This window comes from Peromyscus eremicus, chromosome 14, assembly GCF_949786415.1.
Source record: "Peromyscus eremicus chromosome 14, PerEre_H2_v1, whole genome shotgun sequence".
Taxonomy (NCBI): domain Eukaryota; kingdom Metazoa; phylum Chordata; class Mammalia; order Rodentia; family Cricetidae; genus Peromyscus; species Peromyscus eremicus.
The window spans coordinates 51,021,620-51,039,590 of NC_081430.1; the positions used below are offsets into that span (position 1 = coordinate 51,021,620).

At 41.3% G+C, this 17,971-nt stretch overlaps 1 protein-coding gene across 2 annotated transcripts in view; it reads left to right on the forward strand.

Moving 5' to 3' along the window:
* Unc79 (unc-79 homolog, NALCN channel complex subunit) overlaps positions 1-17,971 on the forward strand; it is a 192,915-nt gene that overhangs the window by 103,524 nt on the left and 71,420 nt on the right. For both annotated transcript variants that reach the window (XM_059279488.1, XM_059279489.1), the window contains 5 exons: positions 201-487; positions 10,948-11,130; positions 11,666-11,828; positions 14,303-14,452; positions 15,077-16,297. In XM_059279488.1, coding sequence (XP_059135471.1) covers positions 201-487; positions 10,948-11,130; positions 11,666-11,828; positions 14,303-14,452; positions 15,077-16,297 — 2,004 coding nt within the window. The remainder of the gene's footprint in view (positions 1-200; positions 488-10,947; positions 11,131-11,665; positions 11,829-14,302; positions 14,453-15,076; positions 16,298-17,971) is intronic.

A 17,971-nucleotide genomic window follows, 5' to 3' on the forward strand; every position in this document is an offset into this window, starting at 1 on the left:
GGAGACAGTAGCTACCACCCCCAGGAATGACGTTTTGCTTAGGAGCCATATTGAGCCTTCACTTTCTCATCTAGAACAGAACTTTTACGTGCGTAGTAGGAGCAGAAAGGAGGGAAATTTGTCAATGTCAAGTGACAGCTTGATGTGAACTCGAATGAGGGGACATAGCTGCACGCTGACTGTATTCCTTACACTGACAGGACAACAGTCTCCTGAGAACGACAACACCATCAAGGACTTGCTCCCAGAAGATGCTGGGATTGACCACCAGACAGTTCACCAGCTGATTACAGTGCTCATGAAGTTCATGGCCAAGGATGAAAGCAGTGCTGAGTCAGACATTAGCAGTGCAAAGGCCTTCAACACGGTCAAGAGGCACCTCTACGTCTTACTTGGCTACGACCAACAGGAAGGCTGCTTCATGATTGCACCCCAAAAAATGCGCCTGTCAACATGCTTTAATGCATTTATTGCAGGAATTGCCCAAGTAAGTGTAATAGTGCTTCCAGGAATCTTGTCACAGGTTTTGATAGAAACAAGGTATTCCATTCCATTTAGATAATGTTGCGTGTAAAAGATTGTTGAAATTATTTGGTATTAGGCAGAAGTCTGTAAAGGGGAATATAAAGATGGAGTAGAGATTAGTAGCTTTGTATTATAAAGGAAATGTTTTTAAAATATATGTAACACAATATTGAAGCACTTTAAGTGTACAATGGCAATACAATAGCACAGTCAGTGAGATGCCCGTGGAACAAGCATAAGAAACCTGTGTTCAGTCTTCAAGGCCCAAGTGGAGAGCAAAACATAGTAGTGTGCATCTCTAACCGCAGCACTGGGGCAGTGGAGATGGAAGTGTGCATCTCTAACCCTGGTGCTGGGGCAGTGGAGACAGAAGTGTGCATCTCTAACCCTGGTGCTGGGGCAGTGGAGACGGAAGTGTGCATCTCTAACCCCAGCACTGGGGCAGTGGAGACAGAAGTGTGCATCTCTAACCCTGGTGCTGGGGCAGTGGAGACAGAAGTGTGCATCTCTAACCCCAGTGCTGGGGCAGTGGAGATGGAAGTGTGCATCTCTAACCCTGGTGCTGGGGCAGTGGAGACGGAAGTGTGCATCTCTAACCCTGGTTCTGGGGCACTGGAGATGGAAGTGTGCATCTCTAACCCTGGTGCTGGGGCAGTGGGGACGGAAGTGTGCATCTCTAACCCTGGTTCTGGGGCAGTGGAGATGGAAGCGTGCATCTCTAACCCCAGTGCTGGGGCAGTGGAGACAGATATGTGCATCTCAAACCCTACTGCTGGGGCAGTGGAGATGGAAGTGTGCATCTCTAACCTGGGGCGGTGGAGACAGAAGTGTGCATCTCAAAACCCACTGCTGGGGCACTGGAGATGGAAGTGTGTATCTCTAACTCTGGTTCTGGGGTGGTGGAGATGGAAGTGTGCATCTCAAATCCCAGCGCTGGGGCAGTGGAGATAGAAGTGTACATCTCTAACCCTGTTTCTGGGGTGGAGATGGAAGTGTGCATCTCAAACCCCAGTGCTGGGGCAGTGGAGACAGAGAAGTTCCTGGAGCTCATTGCCTAGCCAGCCTATGTAATTGGTGTTCTCCAGATTCGATGACAGATCCTGTCTAATCTTGCAAGTTGCAGAAATATGAAGTAGGAAAGAATAAGGTGGAGAGAGGCTGAGAAAGACACCTGACATTGTCTGTGGCCTAGGTCTGCACACACTTGCATACATGTGCATGATTGTGTGCACATGTATAAATATATGCACATTCACAAACATGTACACCCCATACACCCTTTCAGAAAATATGTATAAATATGTACATACACACTCACACACACACACACACACACACACACACACACACACACCATGTACTCACACACACAAATTTTTTTAAAAAAGAACATTCGTATTATTACGCAGTCACTACCACTATCCATTTCTTTTTTGGATTTTCTTGAGACAGGGTTTCTCCGTGTAGTTTCGGTGCCTGTCCTGGATCTTGCTCTGTAGACAAGGCTGGCTTCGAACTCACAGAGATACACCTGGCTCTGCCTCCCAAGTGCTGGGATTAAAAGCATGCGCCACTGCCACCCGGCAACTATCCATTTCTTAGCCCTTTCATCTTCTTAAATTAAAACTCTATACCCAGTAAACTATGAGAGGATAAACCTTTTTTTGTTTGTTCAAATACTCTTCTCCTTGGGCCCAGATGGAGAGAACTGAGTTAATGTAACTTGTTTCACGTTGCACTGTCATCCTTGGTTTCTCCGTGTGTGTCTGCTGTGTTATGTGCCGTGGTGGACGTCATCTGCATTCTTTCTATCTAGTGATGCGCTCTGGACTCCTTACTGCACCAGTATAGCAACTCAGCTCAGCAATGGACATCCTTGTACAGACCTCACTGACCATCCTGATCACTGCTTTGGGATATGAGTCATGGAGGAGAATTACTGGATCATGGGCTCTGTGTCTAATTAGACCGATGCTAGAAATCTCACTTTCATGATTGGCTGCAGCAGTTTGCACAGGTGTGGAAAGGTGTGGGTGTAGAGCTCTGCTTTTACCATTGTTATTAGTTTATGTCCGTGTGCATCTTCTGCTTGCTTTCTTGCGGGTAATAGATTTTTTTTTTTTTTTTTTTTTTTTTTTTTTTTGAGGATAGGGAGATTAGAGTTAACACATTTCATTTTTTTTATTAAAAATTTTCATTTATTTTGCATATCAACCATGGTTTCTCCTCCCTCCTCTCTTCCTGTTCCCTCCCCCGACCTCCTGCCTATCCCCCCCCATCCACTCCTCCTCCATTCCTGGCAGGCCTCCCATGGGAGTCAACAAAGCATGTCATATCACCTTCAGGTAGGACCAAGCTCCTCCCACTGCATTAAGGCTGGAAGAGGCATCTCTAAATAGGGAATAGGTTCCAAAAAGCCAGCTCATGCTCCAGGGACAGGTCCTGATCCCACTGCTAGGGGCCCCACAAACAGACCAAGCTACACAACTGTCACACACATGCAGAGGGCCTGGGTTGGTCCCATGCAGGCTCCCTAGCTGTTGGTCCAGTCTGTGAGCTCCCATTAGCTCAAGTCAGCTTTCTCTGTGTGTTTCCCCACTATGACACTGACCCTGCTTGTTCATACAGTCCCTCCTCTCTCCCATCAACTGGACCCCTGGAGCTTGGCCTAGTGCTTGGCTGTGAATCTCTGCATCTGCTTCCATCAGTTACTGGATGAATGCTCTCTGATGACAATTAGGATAGTCACCAGTCTGATTACAGGAGAAGACCAGTTCAGGCACTGTCTCCACTACTGCTAGGAGTCTTAGCTAAGGTTATCCTTGTGGATTCCTGGGAGTTTCCCTGGCACCAAGTTTCTCCCTAACCCCCAAATGGTCCCCTCTATCAAGATTTCTTTTATTACTCTCCCCCTCTGTCCCGCCCCTAACTTGACCAACCCAATCCCTCATGTTCCTATCTCTCCATCCCTCCACCCCCACTCTGCCCCCAGTTTACCCAGGAGATCTCATCTATTTTCCTTTCCCAGGGAAATCCATGCATCCCTCCTAGGGTCCTCTTTGTTACCTAGCTTCTCCGGGGCTCTGGATTGTAGCCTGGTTATCCTTTGCTTTACATCTAATATCCACTTATGAGTGAGTACATACTGTGTTTGCCTTTCTGGGTCTGGGTTACCTCACTCAGGATGATTTTTTCTAGTTCCATCCATTTGCCTGTAAATTTCATGATGTCATTGTTTTTTTACTGCTGAGTAATACTCTATTGTGTAAATGTACCACATTTTCTTTATCCATTCTTCCATTGAGGGGCATCTAGCTTGTTTCCAGGTTTTGGCTATTATGAATAATGCTGCTATGAACATAGTTGAGCAAGTGTCCTTGTGATATGATTGAGCATCCTTTGGGTATATGCCAAAGATTGGTATAGCGGGGTTTTGAGGTCAATTGATTCCCAATTTTCTGAGAAATCACCATACTGATTTCCAAAGTGACTGTACAAGTTTGCGCTCCCACCAGCAGTGGAGGAGTGTTCCCCTTATTCTACACCCTCTTCAATATAGGCTGTCATTAGCATTTTTGATCTTAGCTATTCTGACAGGTGTAAGATGGTATCTCAGAGTAGTTTTGATTTGTATTTCCTCAATAGTTAAGGATGTTGAACAATTCTTTAAGTGTTTCTCAGCCATTTGAGATTATTCTGTTGAGACTTCTCTGTTTGAATCTGTACCCCATTTTTTAATTGGATTGTTTGATATTTTGATGTCTAGTTTCTTGAGTTTTTTATATATTTTGGAGATCAGCCCTCTGTCAGATGTGGAGTTGGTGAAGATATTTTCCCATTTTGTAGGCTGCCATATTGTCTTATTAACAGTATCCTTTGCCTTACAGAAGCTTTTCAGTTTCAGGAGGTACCATTTATTAGTTGTTGATCTCAGCATCTGTGCTACCGGTGTTATATTCAGGAAGTTGTCTCCTGTGCCAATGCATTCAAGGCTATTTCCTACTTTCTTTTCTATCAGGTTCAGTGTAACTGGATTTATGTTGAGATCTTTGGTCCACTTGGACTTGAGTTTTGTGCATAGTGACAGATATGAATCTATTTGCATTCTTCTACATGCGAACATCCAGTTACGCCAGCACCATTTGTTGAAGATGCTTTCTTTTTTTCCATTGTGTAATTTTGGCTTCTTTTTAAAAAATCAGGCATTCATAAATATGTGGATTTACATCAGGGTCTTCAATCTGATTCCACTGATCCATGTGTCTGCTTCTATGCCAATACCATATAGTTTTTTTTACTATAGCTCTATAGGAGAGCTTGAAATCAGGGATGGTGATACCTCCAGAAGTTCCTTTATTATACAGAGTTGTTTTAGCTATGCTGAGTTTTTTTGTTTTTCCATATACAGTTGAGTATTGTTCTTTCGAGGTCCATGAAGAATTGTGTTGGAATTTTGATGGGGATTGTATTGAATCTGTAGATTGCTTTTGGTAAGACTGCCATTTTTACTCTGTTAATCCTACTGATCCATGAGCATGGAAGATCTTTCCATTTTCTGATATCTTCTTAAATTTCTTTCTTCAAGTTCTTGTCATGCAAGTCTTTCACTTGTTTGGTTAGAGTTACTCCAAGATATTTTATATTATTTGTGGCTATTATGAAGGGTGTTGTTTCTCTGATTTCTGACTCAGCGCATTTATCATTTGTATATAGGAAGGCTATTGATTTTTTTGAGTTAATCTTGTATCCATCCACATTACCTAAGGTGTTTATCAGCTGTAGGGGTTCCTTACTATAACTTTTGGGGTAACTTATATATACTATCATATCATCTCCAAATAGTGAAAGTTTGACTTCTTTCTTTCCAATTTGTATCCCATTGATCTCCTCTTGTTGTCTTATTGCTCTAGCTAGAACTTGAGGTACTATATTGAAAAAATATGGAGAGAGTGGACAGCCTTGTTTTGTTTTTGATTTTAGTGGAATTGCTTTGAGTTTCTCTCCATTTAATTTGATATTGGCTGTCAGCTTGCTGTATATTGTTTTTATTATGTTTAGGTGTGTTTCTTGTATCCCTGATCTTTCCAAGACCCTTATCATGAAGGGGTGTTGGATTTTATCAAAGGCTTTTTCAGCATCCAAGGAGATGATCATGTGGTTTTTTTCTTTCAATTTGTTTATATGGTGGATTACATTGACAGATTTTCATATGTTGAACCATCCCTGCATCTCTGGGATGAAGCCTACTTGACCATGGTGGATGATTTTTTTAATGTGTTTTTGGATTCAGTTTGCCAGTATTTTATTGAGTATTTTTGCATCAATGTTCATGAGGGAGATTGGTCTATAATTCTCTTTCTTTGTTGCATCTTTCTGTGGTTTGGATATCAGGGTAACTGTAGCCTCATAAAAAGCATTTGGCAATGTTCCTTCTGTTTCTATGGTTTGGAACAAATTGAGAAGCATTGGTATTAGCTCTTCTTTGAAATTCTGATAGAATTCTGTACTGAAACCAACTGGCCTTGGGCCTTTTTTTTTAGTTGGGAGATTTTTAATGACTGTTTCTATTTTCTTAGGGGTCATAGGTCTATTTAAATTGCTTATTTTGTATTTATTTAATTTTGGTATGTGGTACCTATCAAGAAAATTGTCAATTTCTTTTAGATTTTCCAATTTTGAAGAGTACAGGTTTTTGAAGTATGACTTAATGATTCTCTGGATTTCCTCAGTGTGTGTTATTATATGCCCCTTTTTCATTTCTGATTTTGTTAATTTTAATATTATCTCTCTGCTTTTTGGTTAGTTTGGATAAAGATTTGTCTATCTTATTGATTTTCTTAAAGAAGCAACTCTTTTCTTCATTGATTCTTTGTACTGTTCTCTTTGTTTCTAATTTATTGATTTCAGCCTGGAGTTTGATTATTTCCCACTGTCTACTCCTCCTGAGTGAATTTGCTTCTTTTTGTTCTAGAGCTTTCAGGTGTGCTATCAAGTTGCTAGTGTGGGATTTCTCCAACTTCTTTATGTAGGCACTTAGTGCTATGAACTTTCTTCTTAGTACTGCTTTCATAGTGTCCCATAGGTTTGAGTATCTTGTTGATTTATTTTCATTGAATTCTAGGAAGTCTTTAATTTCTTTATTTATTTCTTCCTTGATCCAATGGTGATTCAGTTGAGAGCTGTTCAGTTTCCATGATTTTGTAGGCTTTTTGTAGTTTGTGTTGTTGAACTCTAATTTTAACCCATGGTGATTCAATAAGATACAAGGGGTTATTCCAATTTTTTTGTATCTGTTGATATTTGCTTTATGACCAAGTATGTGGTCAATTTTAAAGAAGGTTCTATGAGGTGCTGAGAAGAAGGTGTATTCTTTTGTGTTTGGGTGAAATGTTCTGTAGATGTCTATTAAGTCATTTGAACCATAACATTGAGTTCCCTGCTTCTCTGTTAAATTTCTGTCTGGCAGACCTGTCTATTGGTGAAAGAGGGATGTTGAATCTTCCACTATTAATGTGTGGGGTTTGATGTGTGGTTTAAGCTTTAGTAATGTTTCTTTTACATATGTGAGTGTCCTTGTATTTGGGTCATAGATGTTCAGAATTGAGGCTTCATTGTGATGAATATTTCCTTTGATGAACATGAAATATTCTTCTCTATCTCTTTTGATTAATTTTAGTTTGAAGTCTATTTTGTTGGTTATTAGGATAGCTACACCAGCTTGCTCCTTAGGTACATTTGATTGGAAAATCTTTTCCCAACCCTTTACTCTGAGGTAATGTCTGTCTTTGAAGTTGAGGTGTGTTTCTTGTATGCAGCAGGAGTATGGATCCTGTTTTTATATCCATTCTGTTAGCCTGTGTCTTTTTTATTGGCAAATTGAGTCCATTGATATTAGGAGATGTTAATGACCAGTGATTATTAATTCCTGTTGGTTTTCAGTTTTGGTGGTGGTGATGGTAGTGTGTGCGTGTTTCTCTTCTTTAGGTTTTGCTGATATGAGATTATCTATTGTCCGTGTTTTTGTGGGTGTAGCTAGCTTCCTTGGGTTGGAGTTTTCCTTCTAGTACTTTCTGTAGAGATGAATTTGTGGATAGGTATTGTTTAAATCTAGTTTTGTCATGAAATATCTTGTTTTCTCCATTTATGGTGATTGAAAGTTTTGTTGAGTATGGTAGTCTGGACTGGCATCCATGGTCTTTAGCATCTGCAAAACATCTTTCCAGAACCTTCTGGCTTTTAGAGTCTCCATTGAGAAGTCAGGTGTAATTCTGATAGATCTGCCTTTGTATGTTACTTGGCCTTTTTTTCCTTTGCAACTCTTAATATTCTTTCTTATTTTGTATGTTTAGTGTTTTGATTATTATGTGGCAAGGGGACTTTTGCTGTTGTTGTTGAGTCCATTTGGTGTTCTGTAAGCTTCTTGTACCTTTATAGGCATGTCCTTCTTTAGGTTGGGAAAGTTTTCTTCTATGATTTTATTGAACATGATTTCTGTGCCTTTGAGCGGGGATTCTTCTCCATCTTCTATTCTTGTTATTCTTAGGTTTATTCCTGTTATTCCTGTTATTCTTAGGTCTTTTCATGGTGTCCCAGATTTCCTGGATGTTTTGTGGTAGGAATTTATCGGATTTAACATTTTCTTTGACTGATGAATCTATTTCCTCTGTCATATCTTCAATGCCTGAGATTCTCTTTTCCTTCTCCTGTATTCTGTTGGTGATGCTTGCATCTGTCATTTCTGTTTGCCTCCCCAGATTTTCCATTTCCAGAATTCTCTCAGTTTGTGCTTTCTTTATTGTTTCTATTTCAATTTTTAAGTCTTGAACCATTTCATTCACCAGTTTGATTGTTATTTTCTTGTCTTTCTTTAAGGGACTTTTTGATTTCCAATTTTTGTTTGTCTTTTTCTTGGTTTCTTTAAGGGAAGTTTTCATTTCCTTTTTAAGGACCTCTATCATCCTCATAACGTTATTTTTAAGGTCATTTTCTTGTGTTTCAGCTGCCTTGGAATATTTAGGTGTTGCTGTTGTAAGATCACTGGGTTCTAGTGGTGCCATATTGTTCTTTCAGTTTTTGAATGTATTCTTACACTGGCATTTACTCATCTGTTCTTCCAACTGGTGTGGTTTGCATCTGTGCCTGTGTAGTCAGCTGGGGTTACAGGGGAGGGTGGGCCATGGAGAAGATGTTCAGGTGCATGGGTTTGGGTGGCAGAGTGGGTTTTGGAGGGACAGAGTCCAGAAGATGGCAGGGGTGGTAGTACAGCCTAGAGGCAGGTCTCTCACCTGCTTGAAGGCTGGTGGGGACTGCACCAGAGCAGTGGAGTTCCACCAGAGTTGGGAGCAGGGCTCAGGTACCTTGCTGGTGCTGGGATAGGACAGGGAAGGGCACAGGATGTGCCCTGAGGTTTAGGGCCTGGACTTTGGGGCAGTCCAGCTGAGAGACCAGTCACTGACCTGTTTTTCCAACTGGTGTGGTTTGTGCCTGTGCATATGTAGCCTGCTGGGGTTGCAGGGAGGGCTGACTATGGGGAGGATGTTTAGGTGCATGGGATTGGGCAGTGGAGTGGGTCTTGGATGGACGGAGTCCAGTGGGTGGCAGAGGTAGATGTGCAGCCTGAGGGCAGCTCTCTCACCTGCTTACAGGCTGGTGAGGACTGCCAAATTAACACATGGTAAAACATCTTACTCAGTCTCTGTCATGTGGCTGGCACTTAACAGGCGGCAGCTATTACCAGTTTGCCCCCACAGATTGTAAGAGTGAACACAACAAGAAGCAGGAGTGACCTGCAGCAGCTCCTCTCCCTGAGGCAGATAGCTGGATGTGTGTCATTTTCGACAACAACACCACTTCCCATTCTCCCTTCTCTTCTCTGAATCCACATTGTGCTTTTACTTTAGAAATTATAAGTTTTAAAATTAAAACGTCTATAAAATTCTTCTCCTGAATTTGTGTCACACATACACATGCCTACATGTATGTACACACACACACACACACACACACACACACACACACACACACATTTGTAACTGGGAATATTTTTTAAAGCTTACTTTGACAACTTTTTTTGCGTTTATCCTTTTATTTTTGTGTGCCACGGTGTACATGTGAAGGATAGAGGACAACTTCCTGGACTGATTCTCTTATGCCACCATGGTGTGCTTTCCAAGAATTGAACTCAGTACATCAGGCTTGGCAGCAAGCACTCTTACTGACTGAGCCACCTCGCTGGCCTGACACATTTTTTATAAAAGTGTCTACCCAGGTGTGGTGGCGCACACCTTTAATCCCAGCACTCAAGAGGCAGAGGCAGGTGGATCTCTGAGTTCAAGGCCAGCCTGGCCTATAGAGTGAGTTCCAGGACAGCCAGGACTACACAGAGAAGTCCTGTTTTGAAAGACCAAAACAACAATAAAAAAAAATCTATATATCTATATATCTATCTATATATCTATAGATAGATATATAGATATATAAACTGGGTAAGATTACAATGCCTGTAATCCCTGCAGTTAGGAGGCAAAGGTAGGGAGATAATGAGTTTTAGTCTAGCCTGGGCTACATGAGACCTATCTCAAAAAAAAATTAAAAAATAAAGTATATGCACCATTATAGATACTGTTATAAAAATAGCTTTAAAAAACCAAATTAATAATTATGAAGTTTGTATTATAGATATAAGATTATATCATCTCCAAATTAGTGGCTACAAAGTATACTTTTATACAAATAATGTTTTATTTATTTTGTGTATTTTGTTTGTTTGTTTATTGATACAGGATCTCACACTATAACCCAGTATTCACTATGTAGACCAGGCTGGCTTCACACTCCTTCTGTCTCAGCCTTCTGAGTGCTGGGATTACAGGCATGAACCGCCATACATGGCACAAATAATATCTAGTTAATGGCTGAATATAGAAATAATTTTCAATTTGGGGCAACAAAGCCATGCTGAATAGAACACTAGCCTGACTGTTTTCTTCAGATCCATTTAGCTATGATAAAGGATGTATACTTTCTCTTAGTTTCAAATGCATTTTGCTAAATTTCTATTCTAGAAGATTATACCACTTTCGAGCCTTGCCAGATGCATCCAAGCAGTCTCATTTCTCTATGTGGTTAATGTAAGGTTTTATTTTCACCCAGACTAGCCTAGTCCTAGTTAATTGTTGTGATACATATTTTAATAGATTCAGTTTTATCTTTAACACATAATGAAATAAATAGATGATTAGATAAAAACTATCAGTTTGCAAGTACTAAAATTTACTATGAGGTTGAACAGTTCCCCTTCATATATACTGTCTTCATATTGATATTTTGTGAGGTGCCTCTGTGTATGCTGTGATGGCTCAAATTTTTCCTTTTACTTATACTTATAGTTTTCTTTCAGTTACTAATATTCTTCTATTTCAGGTTATGGACTATAACATTAACTTGGGCAAACACCTTCTCCCCCTCGTGGTCCAGGTGCTCAAATACTGCTCTTGTCCTCAACTACGGCATTATTTCCAACAGCCACCTCGCTGCTCCCTCTGGTCCTTAAAGCCTCACATCAGGCAGATGTGGTTGAAGGCCTTGCTCGTCATCCTTTACAAGGTGAGTGGCTGTGCTTCCTCTGCTGGGATGGAAGGTTGTTTTGAGAGTACAGTGCTAGGAGGGTCCCTAACGGATGAGGATTCCATGAGATAAAAAATTTGACCTTCAGAAGAAATGTAATCAGTGCTGAGAGGCCAAGAGTTATTAGAATGGAAAAGAAACAGGAGGGAATGCCAATGTAGGATTTCAAAAATGTTTTTAAAAATAGTCATTAACTTCTATGCTCAGAATCTCATAATTTATCTAAGTATTGATTAGTTTTCAGAAAATAAAGATGATACTTAAAATTATAGTTATCTAGTAGCAATGCCTATGTTCTCTGAGGCATCTGCTATGATCTAGCCAATGTTGCTGTCAGTGGTTTGGTGCAAGGAGAGGCAGGGACCCTATAAGACAAGCTTCTGATCAGAACCTATGTTGTTACTTTTGTGTGTGTTTTTCTAGTGCATGAGAAATATAAGGAAACTATCCAGTAAGGTCCCTGGGAAAACTTATCCTTTGGAATAACCACTTGTATTTTCTCCCCATTGGACAGTATCCCTACCGAGACTGTGATGTCAGCAAGATCCTGCTACACCTGATTCACATAACAGTCAATACACTCAATGCGCAGTACCATAGCTGCAAGCCCCATGCCACGGCAGGACCGCTGTACAGTGACAACAGCAACATAAGCAGATACAGCGAGAAAGAAAAAGGTACTTCTCCAGACAGAACTCTGTCCTGAACTTAGCTGGGATACAGGATGCTCTTCCAGACAGCAGCCTTTACATTGTCTAAGGAGGTAGAGGAGCACTCCTATATATTCTTATGAAGCCAAAACCGTCACTGCCTATTTGGTTAATTGTTCAATAATCTCAAGAATGTTGCTGCTTTCACTTTTTGAATTGAGTGTGTAGGAGAAACAGTTAGCATACTTCTGAGATTCAAAATAATAATAATATTAGGTATGCTATTTTCTGCCATCTGATTAACAAGCTGTCATAGCCTCCTATTACAGGCTGGAAACATCTTGCCTTGGGGCTATGACCTGTCTGGGTTGGCAGTCAGTGGAATCATCACTTGAGTGTCTCTAGTTTGCCCTTGAACTTCATGCTCACAGATTTTTGCATTCAGTCTCAATTTTCTGAAGTGCCTTTTCCGAGCCTCATTATTCAGTATGAAGTGATTGCAGGTGATGGAAGTGAAGAAGTTTTTGTGTATAGGTTTAAATTATTTTCAGTGTGAATGCCTTTTTCATTGATAGCTTTTCCTCAAAGGCAACCGTAGAAAAAAATGCTAAATTGAGTGAAATTACAGGTAAAAGATGAAGAGCCAAGGTTTGTATCTTTGATAAATGTCACAGTGTAACTAGAATTATAAATGATGCCATCATTGAATCAAATCGTGGGAGAAAACCAAGTGCCCATTGACCCTGTAGTGTTAGAGCAGCCGGGACTGGTAGGGCGACCACAGGAAGGAGCTTGGCTAGTGGCCGGTGATCCGTTGTTTATTACTGTGAGTCCCAAGGCACTTGTCTGGCTTCAGATGAAGCAGAGGACCAGCTAGGATTCTGGGACCGTTCACTTCCTTCTTGAAGAATGTGGTGTTTGTCAGCTTAGGTCTCTGGAAAATTCCGTAGACTCATTTAAGCTATGGTGTTTTCAGTGTGCTTAGTGTCTGGACAGGCTCAACCCCAGATGACTTCTTGGGTAGAAGGGACAGTTCATTGTCCTCTCATCTCTAACATACAACACAGTACGTTTTGAGAGTTATTCCAGAATTATGAATGCAAGTCGCTATTGCCATTTGCTTAGAAAACTAGTTTCTAAAAGGTATTTTTTTTCTAAAAAAGAAACAAAGTAGGTCATGTTAATGCATTTCCCCAGAAACATGGGAATTTGATGGAATGCCTTATCTTTGTGTATGCACACATGGAGCTTTGTATCCATTTTGATTGTTAATGTTTTTTTATTTGATTAAACAGATTTTTGTGGTGACATCAACTAACGTTTGCTTCTTCAGGTTTCATTCACTGTTGACTCGTGTGCGTTAGGATAAGATTGGTCTATACACTTTAGGGCTGACAGTTTTTCTAGACTCAAGAAATCGAGACTCAGTGTCACCATTGTCACACCTGGGTCGTGTCTTGTCACATGTAGGTATCCATGAAGCTCAAACATTACAGTTCCAGGGATACTCGCCTCTGACAGCAGCAATTTCATGTTCTGTGCTGTGAAGTGCCTTTCACTGTCCTTTCTCTCACTGCTTTTATGTGCCTTATCCTTTTGAAAGGAAGAGAGAGGAAACGTGGGGAAGTAAACCCGAGGGTTTGTGGCAGGATGGTTCTTTCTTCACTTACATGTTACTTGGATTATTTTGACTTAAGAGCAGCCAAGTAGGGATAGGAGAAAGGACCTGTGAGCAAACTCAGACACTAAGCAACCAACTTGGCTATGGAGCCCAGGATCACAAGAGCCGAAGGTTCTCCCCACCCCCACCCAGGATCCATACAATCTATTACAGATGCACAGTAAATGCCTCGGAGAAAAGTCTTCTTATAATAGGAAGAAATGGGATTTTCTGTTTGATTTTTCCTTTGTTTACTCTTTCAGTCCATAATCATCCGTGGAGCTTCTGAGATGACAAGTGCCTTCTCTAAGCTTTCTCTGTGTGTTGTGTGTTTCATTACCAAGTGTAGAGTACAGTATTTTGCATTCACAAAGTATACGGTGCATGTACTGTTAGGCTGTGTCTATGCCAGTTCCCAGATCCCAAGAAGGCATATAATTTTAGAAAGGTCAAGCCCCATTCATGTTAATGTCCTTGTTGTCAAATTAGCCTGAAAATAACAAATTCAAGCAATGTCCAGACTCCTGGATAGAGTGCTGACATCTGCATATCATTTGGTTTTAAGAGTAATGGGCATATAACCCAAGGAAGGCTCTTGTGAACCACTGAGATGCTTCTCATAATGCTGCCCTCTGTCATTCAGAAGATGATGGGCAGCTTTGTAACCGGTTGCTCGCTTTAGCTCTGGATGATCTGGATGGAGTATAGACCCACAGCTAAACTCTGCTGGTGCAGAAACCACCTAGACTGCTCGAGAATGCTTTCACTGAATGCTTGTGTAGACACAGCCTAAGAGAGAGTAAACTCCTAAGTGTAATTTTGACTTTTTCTCCCCAATTAGAAGAAGATAGTGTTTTTGATGAATCTGATATTCATGATACACCTACTGGACCCTGCAATAAAGAGTCTCAAACTTTTTTTGCAAGATTGAAAAGGATAGGCGGCAGCAAAATGGTGAAATACCAGCCGGTTGAAATGAATGCTCAGAGAAGTATGAATTTTTCCTCTTAGTAGTTTTATGCAGAAATGTTGTACTCTACCGTTTGTTTGGGGTGCAATCTTAATTTTATTATGTTACCATATATTTTGATATTGTTGATTTTTATATATATGTATGCACAAACAGTATATATATACACACATTTATATATATATACGTGAGTTGACAGATATGTCATTAATGTCATGATTGTCTTCAAGGGCCATTGCTTGATTTGATTTGTTGCAAAATGTTTGCTTCTCTTCCACACAATTTGAATACAAGTTCCTAGACCTGCCTCAGCCAAAACCAAAACGCAATAAACAAACAAACAAACAAACCAACCAACCAACCCCTCTCTTATGTTTATAATGACTATCCGAGCTGAGGAGCCACCTCCAAGCTTGATTTTTTGGAAATCCTATCTTAAACCATTGCTTGGGTTTCTTTTGTACCCGAGTTTCCCAGTTCTTGAAATCCGAACAAATCTTATAAAAACATGGCCAGAAAGTCAGTTTTCCCTTCTGGTAGAGCTGGGATTATAATTACGATTTGTGCCAATTGTGTACCCAAGTATGAGGGGAAAATGGTAAACTCTCAGAGGGAAATAGTACTAGCTCTTTCTGTTTTAATCAGGTGAAATAGAACTGGCTGAATATAGAGAATCGGGTGCGTTACAAGACAGCGTTCTGCACTGTGTGAGAGAAGAAAGCATTCAGAAAAAAAAGCTACGCTCTTTAAAACAAAAATCTCTTGATATAGGGAATGCAGACTCCCTCTTGTTCACATTAGATGAGCATCGTAGGAAGTCCTGCATAGATCGGTGTGACCTAGATAAGCCTCCTGCCCAAGCTGCCTATATCACACAGCGGCAAAATGACCACCACGGACGCTCTAGACAGAATTCTGCCACGAGGCCGGACAATACTGAAATCCCCAAGAATCCATCGAGTGAAGGTTTTCAAGAAACACGAAGGCCTGTGATACCAGAAGTTAGGTTGAACTGCATGGAGACATTCGAAGTGAGAGTTGACTCCCCGGGAAAGCCTGCTCCTAAAGAGGATTTAGATCTCATAGATTTGTCCTCAGATTCAACATCTGGACCAGAGAAACGCTCTATACTCTCAACATCCGACAGTGACTCTCTTGTATTTGAGCCCCTCCCGCCTCTCAGAATAGTAGAAAGTGATGAAGAGGAAGAGATGATGAACCAAGGGAGTGATGGTCCCTTGGGTAAGAATGCTGCCTCCTCACCCTCCATCCCCAGCCAGCCCTCGGTCCTCAGCCTAAGCACCACCCCGCTTGTGCAGGTGAGTGTGGAGGACTGTTCCAAAGACTTCTCTTCTAAGGACTCAGGAAACCACCAGTCAGCAGGCAACGGAGACTCTACGGTCACGGCTCTAGACGATCTCACAGACTCGGAAGAGCTGTCCAAGTCAGAGGAGCTGAGGGAGTTTCCCTCTGGCAGTCCGCTAACGCTTAAACAAAAACGAGACCTCCTCCAGAAGTCATCCGCTGTCCCCGAGATGTCAGTGGACTACAACCCTGACCTTGGCCCAGCTGAGGAAAAGGCAGGGCAGACACCAACATCAGGGACCAAAACTGTACTCCTCAAAGTTCCTGAAGATGCCGAGAATCCGATAGAAATAGAAAAGCCCAGCACCAGTGCTGAGTCCGATACGGAACAGAACCCTGAAAAGAAGGTGGAGGAGGATGGGGCTGAGGAATCAGAATTTAAGATTCAGATTGTCCCCAGGCAGAGGAAGCAAAGGAAGATTGCAGTCAGCGCTATCCAGAGAGAGTACCTCGACATCTCCTTCAACGTTCTGGACAAACTGGGTGACCAGAAGGACCCAGGTAAGCCTGTCTCTCTTCTTCCAGACCTCCAGGTTTGCACATCTTACTTGGTAGGGTTTCGACACTAGAGATGCACCCAACTGGAAATCTTATAATGTCAGGGCTGGCATTATAACTGCTTCCCGACCACTCGGAATCCATCCTGCTCACCACAGTGTGCTGGATTCTGATGCGGCTCTACTGGCTCCGTCAATGTTTCATGTTTGTTGCTTCTAATTTTTACTATCAATCTTGACTGTCTGGGCAATAAGAGATGGTGGCTAAGTGATACCTGGATATTTCAAAAATAATTTTGGCCTTCCTAAAGCAACAGAAATGATTAATTTTGCATTATTTTTGCTTTCATTTTTTCCCTCTCTTGTTATAATTTGCTTTTTGTTTCTGTGATAAAATACCGACCAAAAACAATTTGGGGAGGAAAGGGTTTATTTCATCTTACACTTCCAGGTCACAGTCCATCATTGAGGGAAGTCGGGGCAACAATTCAAGGTAGGAATCTGGAGGCAGGAGCTGAAGCAGAGACCATGGAGGACCTTACTGAGTTACTGGCTTGTTTCCAGACTCAGCTAATTTTCTTAGGTAGCCTAGGCCCACCTTCCTCAGGTTGGCACTGCCCAGAGCAGACTGAGTCCTCCTACATCAATTATTAGTTATGAAAATGTTCCTACAGACATGCCCACAGAGTAATCTGATGGAGGTAATTCCTCGATTGATATGTAATTGGCAAGTCCTCTTCCCAGGTATGTAATGTAAAGTTGGCATCCAAAATCAGCCATTACCCTCTTGTTTATGTTCTACGTCGTCCAAATGCAGAGTAAATGAACTGGTTGTATAATCATTTAGGGCTACAGCAGATTGGTCAGCACACTGAGCAAACATCAGGAAACCCAAGTTTCCAGCTACAATCTAGACTCTGATCCTCAGACACCCTCTAATGTGTTTCCAGCCTTAAGTGTCATTTCCTACGTTTTCTTTGAGGCACCATTTCTAAGAAGATGTTGTCTAAAAAGTGGCCTTCTGTTGGCCACCTCATTCATCCCAACCCAGTCTCCTGTCTGTCACATTAACAGGGTGGGGGTGCTTCCTTCTCCTTTTCTGAATGATGATGGTAATCAAAAGGCTAGGGTAATTCCAGTCTACTTAGAAACCAGAGACTCTTGGGAATTGGTAAAGACTTTGGAGGTGACGTCAAGTCTAGCCTGTGGATTCTGAGGTCATGCGCCTTCCAGCTGACAACACCCATTTCCAGTTTGCCTCAAAGACACTGGGAAACTGCTGAGTTTGGAAAGGGTCATGTTCTAGCCAGGCATGGGTGGGGTCCTGTCATATCAGGGAAGTTTAACCAGCTAAAAAGGTTTTGAGGGAAACTTGGGACATTTTTATCTTGTTTGGGGCCAGAAAAATTGCTGTATTTAAGTAAAGGACAGAATTGATCCAGAAACTGTATAGGTGTATCTTGGGAGGTTAACAAATTAATGAGTTGTGCATGATAAACATTTATAATAAATAGGCTGTAGATAACGCGCAGGATGTGTTAGTATATGCATACACTTTATCTTCTTCATTTTTCCTTATATTTATTTGTTCCCCAGGATACCAGTGGAAAACCATTTTTTTTTTGTAGTCATACATTTGATCCCAGAACAAGAGAAAAAAGTTTTTATAGTGCCTCTT